We start from the raw sequence: 24,029 nt of genomic DNA, 5'->3' as shown, positions 1-24,029 counted from the left end.
CGCGCTGTTTGTTTGATAGATTTTGTTTTAATTTATACTGTACTTCCATTGTACTAGCTACTTTACATTAAGGTTTGGCTGCACAGCCTTTACAACTCCTAGGTTCTAGCAGGTAAGTTTCATTATCATTTTACCACGTTCTTGCGCACAGCGCAAAGTTTATGACAGTTAGACAACTCCTAAAACAAAACCGCGGGGTCCTCCCCTCCACCCCAGAGTTCACCTTAGTGCTACAGGCCTTGGCCAACAGCCCCCCCCACCTCCTGGGCTCAGGGGGAACCCCATAAGGGGTGATTGTACCCCTCGTTCCGTGCCAACGCGATGCAATCCCCGTTAAGTCGCAGTTACACACAGTAGTTGGGGTTGCAGGATCCAGCGCCTCAGGTGGGGAGAACATGCTCCCAGGTTTCTAGCAGCTTTACCCAGCCCCTGAAGCATGTGATGGGAGAAGGATGCCACCAGCATGGTCACGTCCCTGAGGTGCCACAGCCCCGCGATGCCACTCCTTGTAACACTGCGATGGTTCTGCTGCTCCTCCCTCTGCCCCAACCAAGAGCCAGGTTAGTGCTGCTGTATCTGCTCTGTTAAGTGCTGTCGCGATGGAGGTGGGCTTGTGAGGATGGGGAGTGAGGCGTGTGTGGCACCGGCTCCACCTCTTTGCAGGATAAAGATGCTGTTTTGTAACAGGCGCACTCCCAAATCCCAAATCTGGGGCAGCTTGGGGCCGAAACTGAGACACAACCAAATAGCTCCAGAACCTGAGCTGCACGTTGGTTTTATTCCCTAACTATTCTGGGAGTTTGGGTTGGGGAAGGTGGCCATTGAACATTAGCAATGGAATTGGCCTAAATGAGTGAGGTAACAGAAACGGCCAGAGGAGGTACCTCCCTGAGCCATGTGCAAATATAATTCCTTCAGCAGAAGGAAATCCTCTTCCCTACTGAAAAAAATAGAACACATTCACTTAAAGAGCATACAGACTGTAGCAAGGGAAGGCGAGCAGGGACAGCACCAGGTCAGTCCATCTGTGACACAGGGAATGATTGTCCAGCAGCAAAGGTGTGAGGGGAGAGGGAAAAGCCATAGCAAGCACTGCAGAACGTGTGTAGGAGAGGAGGGCATGGCACATAACCATGCTGAGGAAAGCCCATGCTGTCTGCCTAGACGGGAAATAATCTCAATCAAGACACGAGGAGATTATTTGGCCAGTGTGCACATCTAGAATAAGGTATTATGGCACAGAGAGACTCGTGCTGCAGAGATCAGAGCATGCTGGGCAGGGGGAATGGGCCCTCTCAGGAACCACACTGACATCAATGTTCTGTGAGCCACTTACCTCAGGTGCTTTGGTTTAAGAGTCTCTGTTCCAGTATTGTTCTAAGCAAGCCCCTGCTGGGTATTTAGTGCTGAGACTGTCTGAAAAGACTAAGCCAGAGTCCACCTGACTGTGCTATGATGAGTGGCAGTGAGCCTGGCAGAGATCCCATCGGAAAGATCTCTGGAGTCCTGCAGGAAGCACTGGTCTGTGGGATGGCAGCAGCTGCCTTGACAAACATGATGGAATCACCTCCCCTGAGCCAGTCAAAGTGTTTGTTACTGACTGTGCTTTTCCATGTGCTGTGGAAGTCCCACCTCTAAACTGGGAAGGGGTTCACTTCCATCCTCATTGGGAGAAGCAGACACTGACTGATAGAGCTCTACCTGGTTAAAATGGCCAGTTCAGCACAGAAACACTGCAAGAGAAGTCCTCTCAGGGTGTAGCAGCTCTGCACTGATTGCAGAGGAGTGCTGTGTTTGCTCTGCTGTGCCTTAGCCTCCTCCTGCATAGGAGGGCTGCACTAAGATGGATCCTGACCTTCAGAGAGGGGTTTTTCATAGACATTAACTCACACCCTGGCTTTATGCTCTTTCAATACAGGGTCATACTTCTACTAAAGGCATGTTGCATCTCATCTTCCCTTTATTAGATCTGAAGCAGACAAGCGGGGCCAGGCAGTCGGATGGCAGGCTGTAAGCTGAGTGTAAATGCACACTCTATGTCAGCATTGCAACTGAGGTATGTTAGGGGAAATCAAAGTTGTGACCTTTTTCTCTTCTCCCAAAGGACTTAAGGGAGCCAGAAAGGACTTATGTAGAAGTTAGTTAGTATCAGTTAATTAACACTGAGGTTTTTCTGCCTTGGATTATTAGTTAGTTGTTGAGCACCAGGTAACTGGTGCATAGTTACCCATTTAACTCGTAGCTCACTCCTACTCTTACCATTGCAGGTACCTTTCTCCCTCAAGCAGAATGTGCAGACCTAACAATGCCCCTGTCTTGGGAACGTTAGATATAGTTTGGTATCTAGTTTATGAATGCATAGCAGTTATTCAGGTCTCAAATTCACTTTGAGCTCATCCCAGGTGCCATAACCCACACAGCTCTTTTAAGGTAAAAGTGCCAAAGGCATGTATTTAACAGAAGCAAGCTAGGATTAGCAAGTATATTCTTCTCCCAAATATACACAAACTGGCAAATCAGAGCCTTCTGTCTCCCTCCTCCCAGTAGGTAACATCTTACTCAGCCAGAATTAGGCTACGAGCTGCTGGCATTAGTTTGCAGGTTTGGCTGGAGAAATGCTTTGTGAGAAATCTCTTTATAGCTTTTCAGATGCTGCAAACCAAACCCCAGCTGTGCTCACCTGGCAGATTGGCAGCAGCAGAAGGGTCAGAGGGAGCACTCAGCAGGAAACACGGCTGCGAGGAGCTATTAAAAGCCCTGCCATTGACGTGGGGTTTCTGGCACAGGTAAGCAAGTGAAGATGTGAAGCGTTGACAATGGAAACCTTGGCTGTGACTGCGAAGGGAATGTGGAAGTAACACTATTCAGGTTGCTCTGCCTCGCTCCTAGAAAGCATTGCTGATTTCTCCAGGAAATCTTGTCAGTGACTGGTCCAACATTGTCTGTGGCTGCAAAAGGGATTAATCTGTCAACTGGGACTCAGCTGCAGTAGCAGGTGATTCCTGTCATAGCTCTAGGCAGGAAGGCATCTAGGTGAAAACACGCCAAGGTTTTCTTTCAGCCCTCACTTTTAGTGCCATTATGGGGTTTGCCTTAAGAAAAAGACCTTGCTTTTCTCTCTTTTATTACTCCTGTGATAAATTAAGAGGCAATAAAAGGTTATGAATCCTGTCCAACTGCAAGCCAGACTTGCTGTCAAGTGGCAAAAAGATAGTAAATAACGAGGAATCTGAGTAAAGAGAAACCTTTCTTGGTCTGAAGGTCACTGCATGTACAAGATCTGTTTGGTGATGGCCACCCTTAGGCTGTTTATTGAAGGATTTAACATAACTGTGTGTCAGGATATGGGCCAAACATCTTAAACTCAGTTTATAGCAATGTGCAGGCAGAATGAGTGTTAGTGCTTGAGACTCACAGTAATTGTGGGAGTGACTAACGGGGGAACATGACTCTTTGCCAGTGTGTCAAGTGACAGTGGGGAATTGGGGGGCCCTCCTGTCCCAAGATAAGCCACAGAACACCCTTCCCAGGCACTAGCACCTCAGTTTCATTGTACAGTAGCCATTTCAGCAGCCTCCCTGGAACAAAGCCAGGGAGGAACAAAGTACAGTAGTCAGCAGCATTAAATTAAATAAATAGTCATAAATACACACTACTCTCTAGTTGCTGAGGCATGTTTTCCCCAATTGTACCTTGCTTTCACACTCGTAAATGTCTCTTTAATAACCCGTGTTCATCTGTGCTCCTTCAAATGTGAGTCGTCTTCTGTGGGACATGTGTTGTGCAAACTATAGGCAGGTTGGGAGAAATCAGTGGGTTACTTGTATGTGCTTTGGAATGTGGGAGCTTGTGAGGGTTCTCCTTGAACTCCATGAAGATGAGAGTGGCTGGTACAGAGATACAAGGACCAGTTGCTCACCCTTTTGTCCCCTGCTCTTTCAGCACCCATTGGAGCTAGAGACAGCAGATAAGCTACAACTGCACAGTTTGCATACAGGGAATATGCAGCTGACTCCCTCCTGCCCTTCAGAAGGTGGGAAATCCTAGTGTGGAACAAGGTGGAGACTGTGGACCTCACCCATCACCTAATCTAGGTGGCTGGGTAAGATGAAAAAGCATTTATTAAACATTCAGCCAAGCATCCTGCATCCCAGGCAGTCACAGTGGTGTCGGGTACAGTCTTGCTGCCCCTCTTCCTCATTTACCTGCTAACAGGAGCCCAGAATTATCCCCTAGAACAAGTGAAAACCCATATTTAATGGATTTTCATGTCTTTTTAATGCAGCTCTACCACCTGACTTGCAAGGAGTCATGGAGGTAGAGCCCTCCTATCCAGCTTATAAGGGATACCAGTCGGCTACCTTACACCACGGATACCCTCCAGATCTATCCTGCCACCCACTAGTGGTCCCTTTTTCCTTTCCTTTTCTTTTTTGGTCCCCATGACCCTTCCTAACCTCTCCTGGGCTTTCAGAGCCATTGATTCTATGTAGATATAGTCATGTAAGAAAGGAAGTTGTCTTTTCTCTCCCTAATGTTTTCCCACAGAGTTTTTAAGACAAGGAATGAGCAAAACAGTCTCTCAGACCAGGGGCAGGAGGGAAATTTGCTGAGCAGGAAAGGGGGAACAGTTGCAAATTGAGACTAGTTTTGGTTTGCTTTTCCAGTTGGGCTACTCCCCCATCACGGGGAGTCACACAGGCACTCACCCTTTCAGCACCGATGTAGATCTTCACAGCACAGGGATGGCTTAATGGCAGGGGCCCAAGCACATAGAAAGCAGAGAACTAGAGGGGACACTGTCAAAGGGATGGAAGCGTGCTTCCTGCAGCATGGCTCTCCTCCATCCGTGCACCTTGTAGGCAGATACTCCCCTCCCACCATCTCCTTGGCTATTAATGCAGTATCAATAACAGGAGGCATCAAACTAGTGTTTGGAGAAAGCATTTCAGCCCATTTACATGCTGTGCTCTGCTCTCTGAACCAGGCTGGCTGGCACCACAGCAAATGGCATCTCTGCTCCAAGAAGTACAGAAGATGATTGCCAGCGAGAGCTGCTCTCTACAGCCATACAGCAAGCCTCATTGTGACCTCCTCTCTGAATGTGGAATAGTTTTGCAAGGGATTGACAGCGACTGCCAAAACCTCTCTGCCCTGAAGCCAGCAAGGTAAGAAAGTTGACAGTGTCCCCTTTGTGTGTATAGATAAATACAGTCACCCAGGGACCTTCATGCACAAGGAGGGGTGGGGGGGCACTCACTCTGATGCTTCCCTTTGAAACAACATAAGACAGACAGACAGACAGGCAGGAATATTACAGAAGGGTGGTGCACAGGCCCAGGGGAGCACACTCCGAGGTGCCCCTAAGCGCACCTCAGTGCCGGGAGAGCACAGCCCTCCCCACACACACACACCACACTACCACCGAGACGCTCCATTTCAGCCAGTGTTGGAGGTCAATCCTTCCTCTCGATACGTAGGCTTTGTTTGTTTGTTTTTTTTTTTTCTCTTAAAATCTGTATATAATATATATATTTATATTCTGTATATATATATATTTATATATATATATTTATATATCCTATTTACACATATTGCACACCGTCCTCTGGCCTCCTGCATTCCTGCCTGTTAGTGGAAACGTTTCCGTTTCTCCTCTGGATCTGACCCGAAGTCCCGGGACCCGATGCCATTCTGAAGATTTATTAGTGAATCCTTCATCTGCAAGACAAGAAATTTCTCCACTGTGATGCTACCCTAGAGGTGAGAGTGCTCTGGGATTTCTTTCCCTGTTGGTGCCTCCTTCCTCCATGTAAAGTATTGATACCATAATCCGGGAGTGGTGCATCAGGGGTGGGATATACAAATGGGGACTGAGAAGATGGGAGCCCATAAGAGAGCATTCTCCCACCTAACAGAGATGGGGTGAGCTGGATGAGGTATGGGGCGAGCAGCCCTCTCCATAGGGACTACAGTGGAACCAGGTATGGCTGAAGGACTGGGAGGACACGGTGACCCTTCTGGTCTCACCTGATCTAGAAGCATCACCGAGGATTTGATGATCTCGCGCCATTTCTGTAGCTCTGAGTCGTGATACTTCTGCTGAGATTCTAGTAACTGGGCCCATTCTGTTTGAGACTGGGGTAACCTGTCAGGCAGAACATGAACAAGAGTGAATACAGGGAAACTGAGGCCAAGGGGAAGCAAAGTGGGTTGGGGGAACGTGTAGAGTCTATCAATCAGTTTGTGTCTTTTTACCCTGAAGGGTAAAATGTTTTCTTGAGCAAAAGTGCCTTTAAGCATGCTTAGCATTTCCTAAATTGGATACAGTGGTTCTCTGTATGAATTAATAGCAAAGATGGGCCTTTTGCAGAAGTTGCTGTAGTGTGGGAGGAACCAAGGCAGTGTGCTCTCATGTCTGGGGAGATGTGTTATGCTGAGGGATGGCACTGCAGCCATCGATGGGGAATGGTGCAGTGCACCCTAATGTGGTGGGAGAGGTAGCCCTGTACAGCTTTCTGTGTTGGTCTGTATTTCAAGACAAGGCTCTCTCTTTGCTATGACTAATAGCAGCTCTTTCTTTAATGGCAGGTAGATGAAGGTATCAAGCCCTTCCCTTCAAGCCCAATTCATCCTCCAAAACAGGGCTGGAGGCTGCTGAGCGGAGCAGGATCAGGACACAACGAGCGCTCCAGGCACATCACCAGGACTTGCTGCCCAGTGCTGCCACTTGGAGCCATGGGATGGGCCTCAGAGCATGGCTGGACATCAGAGAGGATCTATCTCAGTTGAGCAGAGCGACATGAGGAGTGGCATCGAGGCAGGTAGTGTGGCAACGGCACCCCACTCAGCACGTGTCTCCTGACAGGTATGGCTCTTAACTTCTGCATCCCCCAGTTAAGACAGATAAGTCTCTACCTTTTAAGACACCTAACAGTCTTTCCTATTTTGTCTTCTACTTACCTCTTTAGGCTCTGCTAGGTATATAGCTATAAAGTCTTTCTTGCTTACTTCATAACTAAAAGTCTTCCCAACTATTTTCTACTTACCTATTTGGGCTCTGTTGCTTTTAACATAGCTAAAAGTCTTTTCTTTGTCTTCTGCTTCCCTCTTTGTGCTCTGGTAGTTTGTAACATAACTAGTAATGTTTCCTACTCTGTCTTGTACTTACCTGTTTGGGCTCTGCTACTTTTTAACATAACTTGAAATCTTTCCTGAAGTCTTTCCTACTGTCTTCTACTTCCTTCTTTGTGCTCTGCTGGTTTCTAAGATAGCTAAAAGTCTTTCCTGAAGTATTTCCTCCTTTGTCTTCTTCTGCTTTCTTCATTGGGTTCTACTGCTTTCCAAGACAGCTAAAAAGTCTTTCATGCTTACTTCTTGGACTCTGCTGCTTTCTGACATAACTAGAAGTCTTTGTGTTTTGATTCTACTTGCCTATTTGGGCTATGCTGCTTTCTAAGATAGCTAAAGGTCTGCCCTTCTTCATCTTCTACTTCCCTCTTTGTGCTCTGCTACTTTCTAATAGAGTCAGAAATGGTTCCTACTCTCTTATACTTACCTATTTCAGCTTTGCAACTTTCTAATGTAACCAGAAATCTTTCCTGAAGTCTTTCCTATTGGGTCTTCTACTTCCTGTTTGGGCTCTGCTGGTTTCCAAGATAGCTAAAAAGGCTTTCCTGCTTAATGCTTGGGCTGTGCTACTTTCTAGCATAGCTGAAAGTCTTTCCTGAAGTCTTCCCTTTTTGGGCTCTGCTGGTTATTAAGATGGCTAAAAATGTCCTTCCTGCTTAATTCTTGGACTCTGCTGCTTTCTGTTATAAGTCTTCCCTACTTTGTTTTCTACATCCCTTTTGGAGCTCTGCTATTTTCCAGCATAACTGCACACATTTCCTACCCTTTCTTGTACCTGTTTTGGCAAGTCTTTCCTACTTTGGTTTCTGCTTCCCTCTTTGGGCTCTGCTACTTTCTAACATAACCATAAATCTTTCCTGAAGTCTTTCCTATTGAGTCTTCTAATTCCCTGTTTCCAAGATAGATAGCTAGATGTCTTCTACTTACCTTTTTGGACTCTTCTGGTTTCCAAGATAGATAGCTAAAAAGTATTTCCTCAATTTTTGGGCTCTGTTACTTTCTACCATAGCTAATTTCCTCCCTCTACAGCAGAGATGTTCAAGCCTCCCTTGTGGAAGTCCATGTGTTCATGAGGGCACATCCACAGCTAGAATTCACTTCTTGGGTAAATTCCTCCTTTCTCCCTTCAATGCAATGTGATAGTTTAACATGTTCTTTTCTTACCTTAGAACCAAGGGGACCCAGGTGCCGCTGCTGTGCCTTCCTGCCAACTACCATGCTAATGCCTTGGCCACACTCCTTGTGTTGCTCTGCTCGACTGGGATTCACCTCACCTCAGCCAGCAAAGCTCCTTGTGCTGCCCCTAGCCCATTGCATGGTCCCAAGGAGCAGCACTGTTCAGCCTGGACATCCTCCCATCAGTGCCTGCCCTGCTCAGCTGGCTCCAGCCCTGGAGATACAGCAAAGAAATGTTGATGAAACATGACAATAAAAACCAATATAAGTGAAAAATGGATCTACTCCCATGGTCATTAATGCTAGTCTCTGTTAGTAGCAGTGTTACTGCTTTCCTTGTCTGAGGGGAGAGGCTACCCACTTAGGATTGGTACACTGAGTCTGGAGGACTGCATCACTGCCCATAGAGAACTGAAGTCTCAATAGAACCAGGTATGGAAAAATATATATATGGAAAAACGTATGAAATATATATGGAAAAAGTCTGTAGAGCCTCAAACTGAATGCTTCTGCTTCCATCCAGCCTCTAGTCCAGCAGATTCCACAGCAATCATGGGTGAAACACAGTGGAGTTAGTTACCTGTGTGGGCAGGGAGGGAAGAGCTACTCTTGTCATTCCCAATACCACATGTTACAAGAAGCATACAAACAGCACATAAATCCTATACTTAAATACTATAGTGGGGTGGTCCAAATAAATGCAGGAGTGCCAGAGGCACATAAAGCAGGCACAATCCCTTATTACATATATCCATAGGAAAATAGTAGGGCTATTATGGAGAAAATAAGGAGAAATGAAAAAGCTCAAAACATGAGGCAAATCAGGCAAAAAAAGTCATCAGACAGTAACAGGGCTAGGGGATGCTTAAAGTCAAACCCAGCTTTGCAAGGGAACAACTGTGACTGCACAGAAATACAGCCAGAAAGGGGACAGAAGGGGACAAAAACACCTAGTAAAGGGGACTCAGGATCTCCTCAACCTCTGAAAATAGAGGAGAAAACTATTCAGGCAGCACTTACGTATGTAAAAAGACCATTCACCTAAGAATGCCAGGAGGAATTCCAAACACAAAGTGTCTGGCTATCATTATAAACAAGCAGCTAAGGGACACCAGCTCCACTGTACATGCACATCATGGGAGATGCAACTGTCTGGTTGCCTTTGACCCTAGACACGAGGGGGAAGTCTATGCAATAAAGATTGATACCAACAAATAAACTCAGTGTAGCTGTTGTCATGCTTTCTGCCAAGGAAATACAGCATAGAGCTCTACACAGCACACACCAAGCAGACACTATACTGAAATAAGATGTCCAAAAAGCCTTGGACAAGGTTCTGTGCTACCAATTACTAAGGAAATTAAATCAATCTGCAATCACATTTCCCTGCTTCCCATCTACTACTGCCAGGAACTGTGCCCTGTGTTCTCCTTGTGATCCTTCTCTTCCTCCCATGCTCCAACAACTTCCTGACATCTGGAACTGTACCTTTCACAACACTTATCTAATAGCCGATTATGTGTCACAGGCCCAGTACAAAGCAGATGTGACAGTACCTCTCCTGCAGCCGCAAGCCCTGCCACGCCGTGAGTGTCTGTGTAGTATATTCTAACATCCAGAGCTTGTAGAACAGCATCATGTTGAGAATGACCAGCAGCACCAGACTGGGAATAAAGAAAACCATTCATTAGGAGCACTGCATAGCCACTGCTTGCCAGTCACACCCAAAGCTTTCAGAAGGTGTCAAGGTCCACGCTGTATGTGAGTGGGAATTTAATCTAATTAAATTAGATTTTAATCTAATTTAAAAGAAAAAGGTGATCAGAACCCAAAGCTTCACCTGGTGGGACAAATGTGTGAGCAAGGAAGACAGGAGACAGAAAGACAGGGATGATGGGTCAGACAGAGCAGGTTGGGTGAGTGGATGAGCTGAATGCAGAGAAAGGGAGGGAAATGGGAGAGTAAAGAGGTAAAAAAGAGAGAGACAGTACCTGAAACAGATCCTAATGGGAGCAGGGAAGAGAAAAGAGGGAGTAGCTGCAGGTTAGAAACAGACCAACACAGAACAGGAGAAACAGGGCTGAGGGGAGAAGGCTCAATAGTGCGGAAGATACATGGGGAGAGGAGGGAAGAAAGGAACGGTGGGAAGAGAGGCAAGAAGAATAGATACCTAACTGTGTGCCTGCAATTAATGGTGATAAGTGTTCAGCAAAAGCTGAGCTGTGTGGGCAAAAGAGAGCACAAGGCTGTCTTCTCATCTTTACATTGCTTTACATCACCTTACCCATCATTACAGCAACTAGCTGGGCCGCTGCTGCAAACCTCTGCAGTCTTTATCCCCACTGGGAAAAGAAAATGCAGGAAGGAGCTCAAATTGAAAAGCAACGTCAGGCTACAATTCAGCTTCTTCCCACCTCGCTAAAAGGCAAGTGGAGCTTAAGAATGAGCCCAAGTTCTGCTGTTCCTCGGGGTTTAACAGTCTGCTTCCCTTTCCCTATATGATGAAAACCCCGCTGTGTTTGGACTGCTCCTGTACCGCCTCACAGCGCCAGCCCAGCATCCGCTGCAGCACTAACACATGAAAGCTACTTACCAAGAGGCAGAGAAACAGTAAATACACCTGAGATTAGGCATAAAGACTGAGCACAGGGGTACGAGGAGCCCTAGCCAGCTCCCTTTGAGCACACATCCAGCCAAATCCAAGACTCACCACTGTGATAGGTGGTGGCAGAAAAGGGACCTGAACCAAACACACTTCCTGCTGCTGAGCTAGTGAAACCACACCAATCTCTCTTGCTTCTTGTATTTCTACCCTTATTTGCAGAAATCATCTCTAAACGGTCCAGTTTGTTTCTGAGATGGTATCTCTCATCAAAACCATTGCCGAGGACCAGATCCTAATAGGTTTTGCCAGACCAGAGGAAAGAAGTCACAGACTCCTCACATATACTGAGCCCTGTTGCGGTAGCATAATAACTCCCAGGGAGCCTGGCATGGTCAACTTTCATGATAACAGCTAGTTTGTTGGCAGATTGCATTAAATGACTTAAATTCACTAAAACCAAAACCACAGCTTCTAAATGTCACTGAAAATCTCTAAATTGAGTCCTTGAAATAATAAATACTTTCTACTTGTTGGATTCCTTCTCTCTTAAATATCAAGTACTTTAATTTATTTAAGTACTTAATTTACTTTAAGCATTTGATAAAATAAGATCCAGAACCTACAGAGCCAGATCAGTGGCCAGCTAAACACTGACAAAAGCTGGGACCAAGCCAGACAAAAGATTGCCTGTCATTGCTTTTCTGCTCTCTGTGCTGCACAAAGTCTAGGACTAGAGAGGAATATGTGTGAGTAAAAACTGACTCAGGGGAGCACGGAACACAAAAGGACCAAAGCTGTTAAAAGGCTGACAAGGAAAGCAAAGAAAATCACTTACACAAAACTGATGACAAGGAGCAGCTTGGAGACACTCTGCAGGTGGAAGCCACTGGGGCTCTCCTCAGGGATATGCCGTGTCTGAGTGGAACCTGAGGAGATGGATGAGTTTAGGTTAGGAGATGCTGTCCAGTGGGGAGGGCAGCCCTCTTCCGTTTACTCCCTCCTCCATCTCATCAAATCAAATCAAATCAATCAAAATCAAATCAAATCAAAATCAAATCAAATCAATCCAATCCATCCTCCCTGCCCTGGAAAGCCCTGTCCCCTCTTCCCATTAACCCTCCACGAAGCAATGAGGGATGTGGGGTTCCTTACCTGCCACATGCTTGATCCGATGAGCAACCTCCTCGTCGGTAGGGGTGGTGACGGGGCTCAGCACCTCCTCCAAGTGCGGCACCCGCAGGTGGGCATGGGTGCGTTTCCTCCGGCGCACGGTTGATTGCTTGCTCACCTTCTCTTTGGGGGATTGTCTGTGCACCTCAGCCAGGTACGTGCTCTCCGTCTTGGTCAGCTCACTCTCTGCAGGGGCAGCAAGGGGAAGTGTTTAATAGAAGTGGTCTTAGCCTTGCATAGATACAGACTAAAGCACTCTAACGGCACAGCCAACAGAGGCTGGCAGGGTCTGAGAGGCCCATGACAAAGGATGCACCACACATCATAGCATCATATAATCAATTAGGTTAGAAAAGACCTTTAAGATCATGAAGTCCGACCATTACCGCATGACTGCCAAGACAACCACTAAACCATATCACTGAGGGCCTCATCTACATGGTTTTTGAACACTTCCATGTCTTAGAGTTCTTCCTCGAGAGCAGCCCTTACTTGGAAATTAGGCTTATCATGCAAAAAGCATTTGAAAATGTGTTTTCCTACATAACTGTCTGAGAGCATACATAACACAGCCTTTTAAGCATAAGAAACATATGTCAGAAGAACCAGCAACACACTTCATTGTTTCACCCTCCAAGGTCTGATCCCCAGTAGGCTGGCAGCAGGTATGACTATGTCATGCTGGAGGGATGCATGCATAAACTGTGGAAGGTGCCACACTGTGCAGCTCCACTCATCACTGCTCTTACCCAAATGACGGAAATAATCTTCCAGGCCACTCCAAAAGTTCTTCTCGATGAAGGATTTCACCAGCCCCCAAGGCTGTTTCCTGTAACGTAGCTCTGTGGAAACCCTATGGGAAGAAAGGAAAATCATTCTTCCAGTTTTGCTTCCTGGAGGCGACGTCAATTCACAATCCTTTGTCAATAATAAGTGAGAAATAATCATGCACCCTGTTATTTCTGGAATGGTCTCAGCCCTTCATGTTTCTCTAGGACAAGCATTGCCTGAAAAGGCCTTCCAAAGGCAGTGGCAGGAAGGCATCACAAGAGCATCCCCCAAGAGGACTCCCAAGACCTTCAGCCATGTGGCAGGCAGGCATTTACATTGCTTATCGAAGCCTAAAGCTTTGCCTGGCACCAAATTCCTCCCCTTTTCCTCCCAAACCCATCTCAGAAGCACAGTCCCTGCAAGTATGTCCTATTGCTTGTCACGTGTTGATTGTGTGTGACAACTGGCCCTGCAAACCATTGCTTCCAAGGAGGGGGCAAGAAAAGCGTGTAAAGGCTCTCCCTGACCCAGCTATAACTCCTCTGCATTGGGTCTGTTGTCTGTCCAGTGTCACTACAGTAGGCTATTGCCCCTGTGGCAACTCTTCATGACAGGACAAAGAAATAAGGCAAAGTTCTCCCCAGCCCCTTTTAACACACCAAACAGCAGAACTCCCACCCAAAGGTGCCTTTTGGTCATTATTAAAGCTCTTTTTACTCCCCCAAGAAGTGTACCTGAGTCGGCTTTTGTTTCTGGCAACACGAGTCAACGTGTAGCGGTTAATGGTGTAGAAATAATCATGGTAGGGGACGTCGTGAGTTAGCACCTCTGCATCTATGACATAGCACTCGCTTTCTTGGCTGGCTTTGTACATTGTCTGCATAAAAGACAGCATGCAAGGCAACTATTAGTCTGGTTAGAACATGGCTTTGATAGGTTGGCACTTTCATCAGCACTTTACTAAGACAGCTCTACCACGAATACCCAAGCCCATACCCAAGCCCCATCTCTGCACTTCTGTTAACAGCCCACCTTTAAGGGAAGGCAAGCTTGAGGAAACCAAGGGTTTCACACTCAGATGTTTCTCAAGCGCATATTTCAAAAGGGCCATTCAGCCCTAGCAGATGAACCCCCAGCATTTTGTACCAGAGATGTAGTTACATACACTACCACACGAGGACCAGTCCTTTGGGACCTCATTAAACTGATGTTTGGCTTGTCAGGGAGCAATCTGATCTAAAATGGCCCTGCTTTGAGCAGAGGTCCTTTCTAGCATAAATGATTCTGTGGTTCTAAACACTATATAAACTTGTCAATTACTTCTTTTATGTGCTTCTGACCTGATCCATACACACATCACAGGTTTTCTTACAGACTATTTCCATGTACCTCTGCAGCAAGGACACAGCAAAGTGCACCTTGGTGCTTGACCCCAAACTCAAATATAAAATGGGCCACGTCCTTGTCTGCCTGACAGTGTGCTGCTCCCTTTACCCATCACTTTAAACAGGTCATCTAATTGTCCTCACCAGTAATTAAAAAGCCTTGACATCTCTATATAGAGTTGTGAAAAGGACTGGCCAGACAGTATCTGACCTTCTTGTGCACTGCTCATGAATAACATCTGCTGGACTGACCACAGCTCAAAAGGCACCAGTTTGGGTGACACACACTGCTGTTAGCATGTGCTGGCTTGTTCCCAAACAACTCTGCTTCTGCTGGAAGATGTACAGCCCTTTCCTTGCAATGCAATCCGGTGTGAGTGTAAGATTAGTTATTGGCATTTGCAGTGATACTGGGTAGCAAGTTTATACAAGAAAAATGGGTAAAGGAAAATGGATATGGTGAATGATAATGTGCAAAGCAGCATGCCCAAGGCAAGGAAATCAATCACAGATCTATTTCTACAGAGCATTACACCCCTGCTCTCCACTTCCACATACCTGTGTCTCAGTGACAGTGGCAGTTTTGGGGGCCAGAGGGTTGGTGAGGGTAATGGTATACAAGATCACTCTGGTCTGATTGCCATTTTCTTCCTTCTTCCAGGGATGAAAGATAATATCTGAGAGGACAAAACAATATTCCCTTCAAGTAATTGGAGAGGGATCTCGGGTCAGTTCCCTAGGGAAAGGCATGACCACACTCAGGACAGTATCTCCTTCCCCTTGGCTGCAGAAGCACTAGAGCTCAACTGAGTGTGAAAGAAATGTCCCCAGCCTCTGCCTCTTTCCCTGCACTTGGAAGAGGGGAAAATATCCACATTTAGTACAGGAGACCTAGCTGCTTCAGCTTTAAACCTTCAGTTACAGGGAAAGGAGGACTACAGCATGCCAAGGGACACTCTTTTTGCACCATCAACTGCACAGTCTGTGCCAGTGTGTGGTGTGGAGCTAGAAAAGCTTTCTGCTGACACTCTTAAGCCTTGAACATAGGATCAGCCTTAGCTGATGTTCAGAAATAAGAGTCTGCTTCCTCCATATGCTTAGAGCTGGCTCTTAGAACATAAAGCTAGATAGCCCACCGGAGAAGCGGCGCTGTTCCATGAAGTCCCTCTGGAACTGGGAGTCCGTGAAGAGCAAGTCATACAGCTTGTCCACGCTGAAGTTGAACACCTCGTTCACATACTGGCGCCCGTTCAGATCCTCATAAAAGGCTTGGACTTCCCCTGTAGGGAAACAGGTCCACAAAGCCCAGTCACGATCCATGCCAATGTCAGAGGCTGGGCTTTCACAGCACCAAGACATTAGTATTAGTGAAGAAGGAACCCAAAGGAGGTAATTGTAACCCTTTTCTTCAAACAGTTGGGATGTCAGAAGGGGTAATTAACTACATAGGTTATTTTAGGGACATCCTTCCAAGTAACCTGCATCCCCAAGGATGGGAATTCTTTGCATCTTCTGAACCTTTAGATTCCAGAAAAGGAATTCAATATTCAGTCCCTCACACGAAAGGATGGGGAAAGGCTGAAAACAACGCTGATGGAACAGCCCTTCCCCACATACCTTCATCATGAGTCTCTGAGGAGTCACTGAGCTCAGTGGGAATGTCTTCGTTGTCATTGAAGTCTAGGGAAGGGGAGTTCACGGGGCTGATGATCTCTATCTTCTCTGCCATGATATTTGCAATGCCAATGTCTTTTTCCACAGGACTCTCTGCCACTGCCTCCTCCTCCTCCGGTAGCACTCCATCAAACTGCAGCAAGGAGAGAGCACAACAAGGGCAAGATCACCACCTGGAAATGGGGGTTATTTCTCAAAGCTGTACATCCTTGAGCCAGTTTTCATACCTGTGAGCATTTGGCCTCAACTTGTCCAGAAATTAAATAATAGAGAGAGGAGGAAGGTTACCATACACTGTTTGTAAAACACGTGGACACATTAGGTCACCTCCGCTCCAAGAACCACATACAGCTCTAGCTGGGGATGTACATAGGGCTTTTTGTTCAGACAAGCACATCGACAACACTAGATTTGCTACCAAACAAGCCCTATATAGCTAGGAAAATCTAAGGTTATATCTAGGGGGCTGGAACTAGATCATCTTAAGGCCCCTTCCAACCCTAACTATTCTATGATTCTATGATCTAAACAAGGTCTGCTCTGCTGCAATACTAGGAGGGTACACACTGTTTCCTAGGGAATAATTGAAGGCAGAGAAGAAATTATAACCCTTTTATCTCCAACACTCCATTTACTTTCATCTAAAAGTCCCAAGTTCACTGGCTTTTAGGACTTTAGGCATACTTTGGACACCTTTTCATGGCCGAAAGCCATGCATATAGATAGCACTGACTTGAGGACCAAAGTTTGCTGCAGTGGAAGAGGAGCTGCAGGATAAACATCAAAGACAATGAGCTGGATCCCAAAGGAAAGGAGTGCTGCTCCCATTGCAACAAAGGAAGCACTTACTGAGGCTGGTGCTTCACTGCTTCCTGTGGATGTCAGTGTGCTGGCAGTGACAGATTTCTTTGGCAGCTGAGGGCTAGCTTCTGGCTTGGCCTCCATGCTGCTTTTGGAGGAGCTGTCGTTGACTTCATTCTCTTCCACAGGTATTTCTTCACAGTAGCTGAGACGCCACAGAGAACACAGGTTTTTATGTTTACCCCTCTCAGTACAGCTACAACTGGACACACAGAGCAAGTAAGAACATTTCTATGAGGTTTCCAGGCTAACTGGGAGCAGAAATGGCTCAGTACAGGGAACATCAGGACTTTCTGACGTGTAACACACTGACTGGCCTTGTGATGGGATGCTTTGGCATTTACAGAGTTGCTCATCTAGCCCAGCAGGTAGAGAGGCAGGCATTTCATCCCTGCCAACTTCCATGGTGTGCTTTCAGCTTTATAGATGTTACACATTTAAGGGCAAACATTTGGCCAGAAGCCAGCATCTCTCACCGGGGACAATCAGCAGTTTGAGGGATGCAATGTATATCAGGACTCCTGCTCTCCTGAAGCCATCTTTTCTTCATCACAAGCAGAGTTTACTCCTCCTCACTCACCCCATTGTGTTGAAGTCATCGTCAGGAGGCACATAATCTTCATCATCACTGGTCAGACCCAGCTCGTTCCCATAACACTGGTGGACAAAGTGCCAGAGCTCCTTTGGACAGAGAGGCTAAAAGAGGGAACAGAGAACAGCATAGATTTTCACCTGAGAATATTCTTCCCATAGTTACTGCATGGGATAAGGCGGGAAATATATAATCTGGCTCCCAAAAGTAGCAATAAAAAATATGGGGGAAAAAGCCTATAATGAGAAAGTTTTCTCCTGAAAATATCTATCTGTGTTTCACCTTCTTCCCACATGCACTCTAATTCACATCAGGAGAAAAGGACCAGGTTCTTTCTCCCTCTCTCCTGCAGGTATGGATCCTACATTTGGAAAAGGAGCTCTGGATGTGGTTCCTGTCTTTATCTCCATTCCCATTTGCTTTGCCCTTGAAAGCAAGGACACTGAATTTCGTTAGGAACTCCAAAAGGCTGATCAAATGACAGCATATGGCAGCAACAGAAGCTGCCCAACGCAAAGCGATCCTTTGGCATACCAAATACAACCCCCATTTTCAGGACAGGGTATTCTGGGTGCTTGATTACTTAAACCTTCCAGCACGGTATGAACTCAAGCCAGAAACATCCCGAAATGCTGGGAGCACCATAATGTCAGTTCATGAGTGTTGCTCCCGCAGGGAGGCCAGAAATACTCAATGGATTGTGGAACAGATACTGGGATCAAATACAGGACAAATGGGGCCCCTTCACAGCAGGTGCATGTCCTGCTTTATTGTACAATCCAACCCACTGAGCCCTTTACCCTCACCCAACACTGGTTGGTTTTGGGATGCCCTGAACACACGCTCCTTTTCTGTCCTATCTTGAAGCCTACACACAGACTTAGGAAGAGCTTTGCGTATGCAGTGAGCTGTTTCTGTTCCATTTTAAACTCTTCTCTTCTGGGCTGTTTCACTCGCATTATGGACCACAAAAAAACCTCCTTCCTAAGACACATGTTTCCACACCTTAGCAGAGGCAAAGTGGGATCTCCTGCATATGCAACGTCTGTATATACAGAGTTCCATGTGAGAAGAGAGAATTTCACCTGCAGTGATGTACCTAAACACATGTGCTTACTGTCCCTATGTCTTCTTATGCATATACATTAGTCACATCTGCATATATTCATCACCTCCCTTCCATCCCACTCCAGCATTGAGGGGCTGGTGACTGTACCTTGTCAAGGAGAGCATTCTGCCACAGTCTGAACATCATCATGTACGTCCTGTCTCGAGCCCCAAAGGAAGTAAAAAAGTGCTGAATGGGAAGAGATGGAGAGGAAAATCAGTTCAGAAAAGACCCAACAAAGGGAAGAAGAAGAGCCAAGCCTGTTCGGTTCACTTCCCAGCTGCAGTTCAAAGCAAGCCACAGAGCACAGCTACTTCGTTCTTAGGTACAAGAACTGAAGGCCTCACAGGTAGGCTGAGTGCTTCTCACCCAGGGATGCTTAAACTGAGAATCAGCTGTAAGGCCTCTCACTTGCATCTGAGCACAGAAACAGTTCTGTTTGAGATGTGCTACTAAATAACCCAGATCTTCTACCTGTTTCAACACCCCACATATGATCAACATGTGTTCCAGCCTCAGCCTGAGATCTGCAGAAGCTCTACACCTTGGTGCCTCCTCCCAGGCTCCAGGTAGCACAAGCACTCAATCCCGCAACATTCCCTGCCCCTGCCAGCCATAAGGGGTGGCCCTGGAGGTGGCGGCTTCAAGGATGTACCTTTTCAGTGTCAGTGCAAACTTGGATGGCATTAGGAATGAGCCGTGCTGTTTTTTCCTTGGTCATCGAGCAGATATCCTTCAAGCGAACCGTCAGCTGCAGTCAGAGCCATGCAGAAAGGGGACGGCAGAGAAAGAACACAGGTAAAGATGAGGAAGACAACGGGAAGAGTGCTTTTAAAGCCGTGTCAGCAGATCTGCTGGCACAGAACACGTGCAGAGTGTGACAGCCTTACCAGTGTCTCCCAGCGGAAGATGTTGCTGTAAAAGCAGATCCAGTTTTCAGAGAGGTAGAGGCGGCCCTGCAGGAGAATGTCTCTTTGTAGTGCGCATGAGTAATCTGTGGGTGGACAACAAAGAGTCATTGAGGAGGACCAAAATCAGGAGATGGGACAGCCTAAAGGTGAGGGTAAGCAGCAGCAGCAAGAGAAGAAGCTACTCAGTGCAGTGCTGATGAAACCCAAAGGCAGAGCCAGAAGGAACTGAGCCACAGCTGCTGCTCTGTCCAGTGGGTTATGATTCCTCCTAAGGGCATGTCAAAGACAATCTCTCTTAGTGACTGATGAATTTGCCTTATTAGCATCCCATGTACTATTACGTGTCTTTTCCTTTTTGCCTTCTACTTCATTTCCCTCCCATTTTAACCATCCTAAACCATTTCTATTCCCCTGCTAAGAACATGCACTTTTCAACAGGATGAGACATGGTATGAGATCACCAGTTACATAAAATAAAAGAACAGATGCAATGCACTAGGCAGTCACTAATCAACTGCAAGGGCAAAGACTAAATGGATATGTGAAGGGCAGTCATGCGTGAGCAGGGAGCACCAGAGATGTTGGAAAATAGGGAAACTCAGTGGCACACATGTTGAGACATGCAACCCTGACCAAAAGAGGAATGAGCTCCAAGGCTGACACACTGTCAGGTCTGGGGGAGCACTGTGGAGGAAAACATGCTCCTCGTATCATGAGGGAACAGAGCCATAGCTGATGCAAATCAGCGTTGCTCTCTGAAGAAAAAGAGATAAAATCCATCAGAAATGGTGAGGAGGGGTTCCATCTGTGCACAAGAGGGACACAATGGGCTTGTTCCTTGGTGGCAACCTCTTTGAAGAAGAACAAGCTGCATGCATGTGTGCTGGATATCCTCCCCAAACCATAGGCTCCACCTTACCTACGATGAGGCGCTCTGTGTCAGGAAGCTGCTTGAAGAGTTTCCTGAAGTCTTCATTCCGCTGTTTGTAAGTTGGACTCAATACCTGCAAATAACAGAGTGCCTGTTAAAGAGAGGGGCAGGCATGAGTACAGAGAAATGGAGTGGGAAAACGGGAACACCTTGGCAAGGAGAAGGGGAATCAGATGCACTTACAAAGCGTGAGGCTAGGATCTCCCCATCACAGCAGACACACAGATGGGAGGATTTGGGATTTAGTGCATTAAGTGAGAAAAAGAGGAGAACCTGACTTGGAGGAGCAAGTACAGAGCAGAAGAGGTATACCCATATTTGCTAAGTAGCAAAACGGAATCGTATGGAAGCTGTGGCTGCAGGAGAAACCTCTTTTCCTGCAGTCCTAGACTGTACAAGGTATGAAACATGCTGTTTGCAGTGCATCAGTTTGCCACCAAGCCCCAGCTCTCCCAGGAACACACAGCAACACAGCAAAATAGATGCTTTAGTAGACTTGCAGCCCTACCAGAGGGACTTGAACAGTCACTGTCACAAGAGCTCAGGAATACTGCAGTCACCCCATTCCTCTCCCCATCAAGTGCTGGTCAGTCAGTCAACCACAACTACCCACTGTACACCGAGAACACTCCTGTGGGGCTCAGAAGAGGCTCTCATAGGGACTCAACTGTGTTTCGCACTCATTCTGCAGACACTTGGCCTCATGGTGCTGTTGGCTGGAGGGAGCCCAGCAGCTGGCTTCTCTCTGGTGTTTACCACCCTATAATGTGCCTCTGCCCATGTCAGACGCCCCTGCACACCGTGCCCATGCTGGCAGCTGCTCAGAACAGCCAGGGCATTTTCTGAAGGCAGAGTTGACCAGAATAGAGGCATGTCCAAATTCAGGAGACCCATATCTCCTACCTGATCTATTATGCTCTTTCTCCCACATGTAGGAAAGGCAAAGCAACCTGGGGTACAACCTTTTCCCTTCCCATCTCCATTTCCTCTCAACAACCCTCTCCCATCTCTTCTAGCTCTGCAGTGCAAATATTCCAAAGCAGAAAGGGAGCCTCCCTGGGCCCCAGAATTCAACGTGATTATAGAAGGTAGCTTCTGTTTGAGAATGGTGGTGTCAGGGTCACAGGGGTGGGAGGAATAGGAAGTTTATTTAGCATTGGCTTTACAAATGCTGTCAAATCAAAGAAAGAATCACAGACAATCCCCCATGTCCCAAAAGCACTCCCTCTCCCTCACACCAATTCAATGAACTAGAAACCATCTCTTTTAACATCAACTTAGCACTTTGCTCCAGTCCTGTGGTCCCCAATGAAAGTCTCTTACTTCTGAGTAAAATCTGCCAACCAGCAGATGACAGAAATATGGATTTTACTTACCAAGCTGCTAGTCTGAACATCTGGAAAAGATCTTGGTCAGAGATGGGCTCCGGTAAGAGCCCCAAGCCCAAGATTTCCTGGGACAAGCAGACAGGATGGGAAAGGACGGAGGGGAACACAATCAGCTCCAAGCTTTGGGTTCAGTGCATTACAGCAACCCAGCTTAGCAGTACAGTTTCATGTGGAGGGGTGCTCTCCTCGCTTCCCTGCAGTAAGGGATGCTCTGACCTGTCTAAAACCTATACTACAACAGACACTTCTGCTCAGCACCAGAGCTTCTGTTAGTGACAAACAGTTGGGTTCAGAGACACTCACAGCTGGAAGTTCATCTGATCCATATTCTTGCGATAAGTCGACAAACCCCTCCAGGTCCCTCTGCAGACACGGCAGCTCCTGATCCAGCACCAGATCCCAGAGAGACCCGCACTCCAGCAAAGAATCCATAGTGCTCCCACTGCACAGCTCCCTGTGTTCCCAGTCAAACTTTTCCTGTTCCTGCTGTCACCGCTTCTTGTTTAGATTCAAAGTCGAAAGAGATACAGCAGCTTGGCAGGGGTTTATGTGCCCTCCCCTATGCTTCTGCTTGCATTCAGGTCGCCTGTCCTAGCAGGTTCTGTACATCTGAGAGAGGGTTTACCCTCCAGAGGACTTTGCAGAAGTGGCTCATTGGGGTAAGCGTGCTGGCAGGCAACCTTGGTGCTCTTCTGCTCCAGCCTCACCACCTTCTTGCTGTGGGCATCCCTTAAAGCAGCACTGCAGAGATGCTGACAGCCTGAGTGGTCCCAGGCAGGTCTGTGCAAGGCATCTGCAGCTCCCAACCAAGGTCTGATGCACAGGAGCTGGTAATTGGTATACCTCCAACCACCAGGACCAACAGCTTGGAGGCTTCAGCTTGGGTTTATTTCCACCTTTTTCAACCAGAAAGCAGTCACTTTCATTCCTTCAGCGTCTCCTCTCTGTTCCCTTTCTGCTCCGAAAGGCAGCTCCAGTCTTTGTGACAGCTTCTCATGGAAGGAGCGGGTGGGGAAGATCCCAAAACGACTCACACATGCTTTAAGTCACTGTAGCTGGGTAATGCTGTCGGCCAATGCCCTGCAGTAACCCGGGCTCAGCCCTGCCTCCCAGCAGATGTTTCCTGTAATGGAAAGTTGCTGGACAGAGTGTACTGGGGGAGGCGCGAGGGGAGTAAAGAGAGACCAGTCTAAAGCATATAGCGATGAGGAATCAGGCATGTGAGACACACAGAGCTAGGAATCTTAAGGGATCCGCTACTCCTATATGTGTCTCTGAGCCCCCTCAAAAGCACAGCTTTTTCTAGGCTTCATTCATTGCTCAGGTCACTCTGGAAATGAAGGGCTCCAGCAAATGAACTCCCTGCAGGTCCCAGGATGATTGCTTGGAGCAATGGAACTCCCTATTACTCCTCTGCCCCTAGTCCCCAGCCTCTCCATCTCTCTGCTCAAGTGTAGAAATGAACAGGTGAACGTCCACACTATGGCATCAAAAATGCTCAACCATGATGCTGAGAGCAGGAAATCCTCATCCTTCCTAACAAACTGGGCACACAGATGTCAAAAACCAAAACATCATCCAACCAACCAAGCCTATGCAAAGCCACTGTGTCATTCCATGGCCACTGACTGCAGTTTGCTCCCTGGCAAGAGCTCTGTCTACTCAGATGCACCACGAAAGCATTGCTGGTGCTAGACAGCACACAGGTCTCCCCATTTAGCTCTGCCAGAAGGAATCAGTATATCCATCTGCCATCCTATGATGAAGGAACAACAAGCCTGGGAAGGACAAAGAATTAGGATTACAGGCATCTGTGAGGTACCTGCATTGCTTTACTGAATGGCCCTATTTGGTGGAAACTGTTTATGGGATTACTTCCAAAAAGAACCCACCAGGATGCTTCTGTCTGCACACCCACCCACCTCTCTTGCAGGGATGAATGACACAAGTGATGGGAAAAGCTAACCTGGAGGTGGAGACAGCAAACATTAACTCTACTGCAAACAGAGAGAGACGGGACAAGGTGGCACTGTGATGGGGGAAACAGGGAGAAAAGGGTGACTCCCCACGGCAAGCGCTCCCTGTTAATACACAAACATATCCTCCAACAGGAAATTTAAAGCAGCTGTTGCTGGGGGATGGAATCTGACAACATAATAACTGAGATAGGTATAGTCTGGTTCAGCACAAGCCACAGAAAACAGAAGAGATGGAAGAGGCAGGGAAAAAAGGGGGAAGGAAAATCTTATCTGGTTTGCATGACTGACAGACTTACTCTTAACTCTTTAGGGAAGAAGATTTACATTGCTTCTGGACATCAAGAAAA

General features: G+C 47.0%; 1 protein-coding gene across 1 annotated transcript; it reads right to left on the bottom strand.

Moving 5' to 3' along the window:
- Positions 1-7: 7 nt before the first annotated feature.
- LOC115616272 (protein Aster-B) lies at positions 8-22,969 on the bottom strand. The gene is made up of 17 exons (XM_030505311.1): positions 22,007-22,969; positions 20,304-20,388; positions 19,364-19,467; positions 19,129-19,224; positions 18,582-18,662; positions 17,354-17,469; positions 16,762-16,918; positions 15,856-16,045; positions 15,375-15,518; positions 14,797-14,915; positions 13,588-13,730; positions 12,832-12,935; positions 12,065-12,268; positions 11,748-11,838; positions 9,864-9,971; positions 6,031-6,148; positions 8-5,721 (listed from the first exon to the last, which is right to left on the bottom strand). Exons 1-17 carry the CDS (start codon positions 22,133-22,135, stop codon positions 5,632-5,634), a joined length of 2,079 nt encoding a protein of 692 aa, XP_030361171.1. The 5' UTR covers positions 22,136-22,969; the 3' UTR covers positions 8-5,631.
- Between the last annotated feature and the right edge of the window lie 1,060 nt (positions 22,970-24,029).

Source organism: Strigops habroptila, chromosome 17 (assembly GCF_004027225.2).
Source record: "Strigops habroptila isolate Jane chromosome 17, bStrHab1.2.pri, whole genome shotgun sequence".
Lineage (NCBI taxonomy): Eukaryota > Metazoa > Chordata > Aves > Psittaciformes > Psittacidae > Strigops > Strigops habroptila.
The sequence above is the reverse complement of the archived record's forward strand: the minus strand, read 5'-3'. Positions and strand labels throughout refer to the sequence as shown.

Bases quoted from the DNA above. Each gene is read 5' to 3' on its own strand.
- LOC115616272 (XM_030505311.1), bottom strand. From the start codon at position 22,135: ATGGATTCTTTGCTGGAGTGCGGGTCTCTCTGGGATCTGGTGCTGGAT. The intron at 19,468-20,303 runs GTAAGGTGGAGC...GTCCACCCACAG, and splicing joins CACAGAGCGCCTCATCGTAG to ATTACTCATGCGCACTACAA. The intron at 13,731-14,796 runs GTATGTGGAAGT...TCTTTTATGCAG, and splicing joins CCACTGTCACTGAGACACAG to ACAATGTACAAAGCCAGCCA.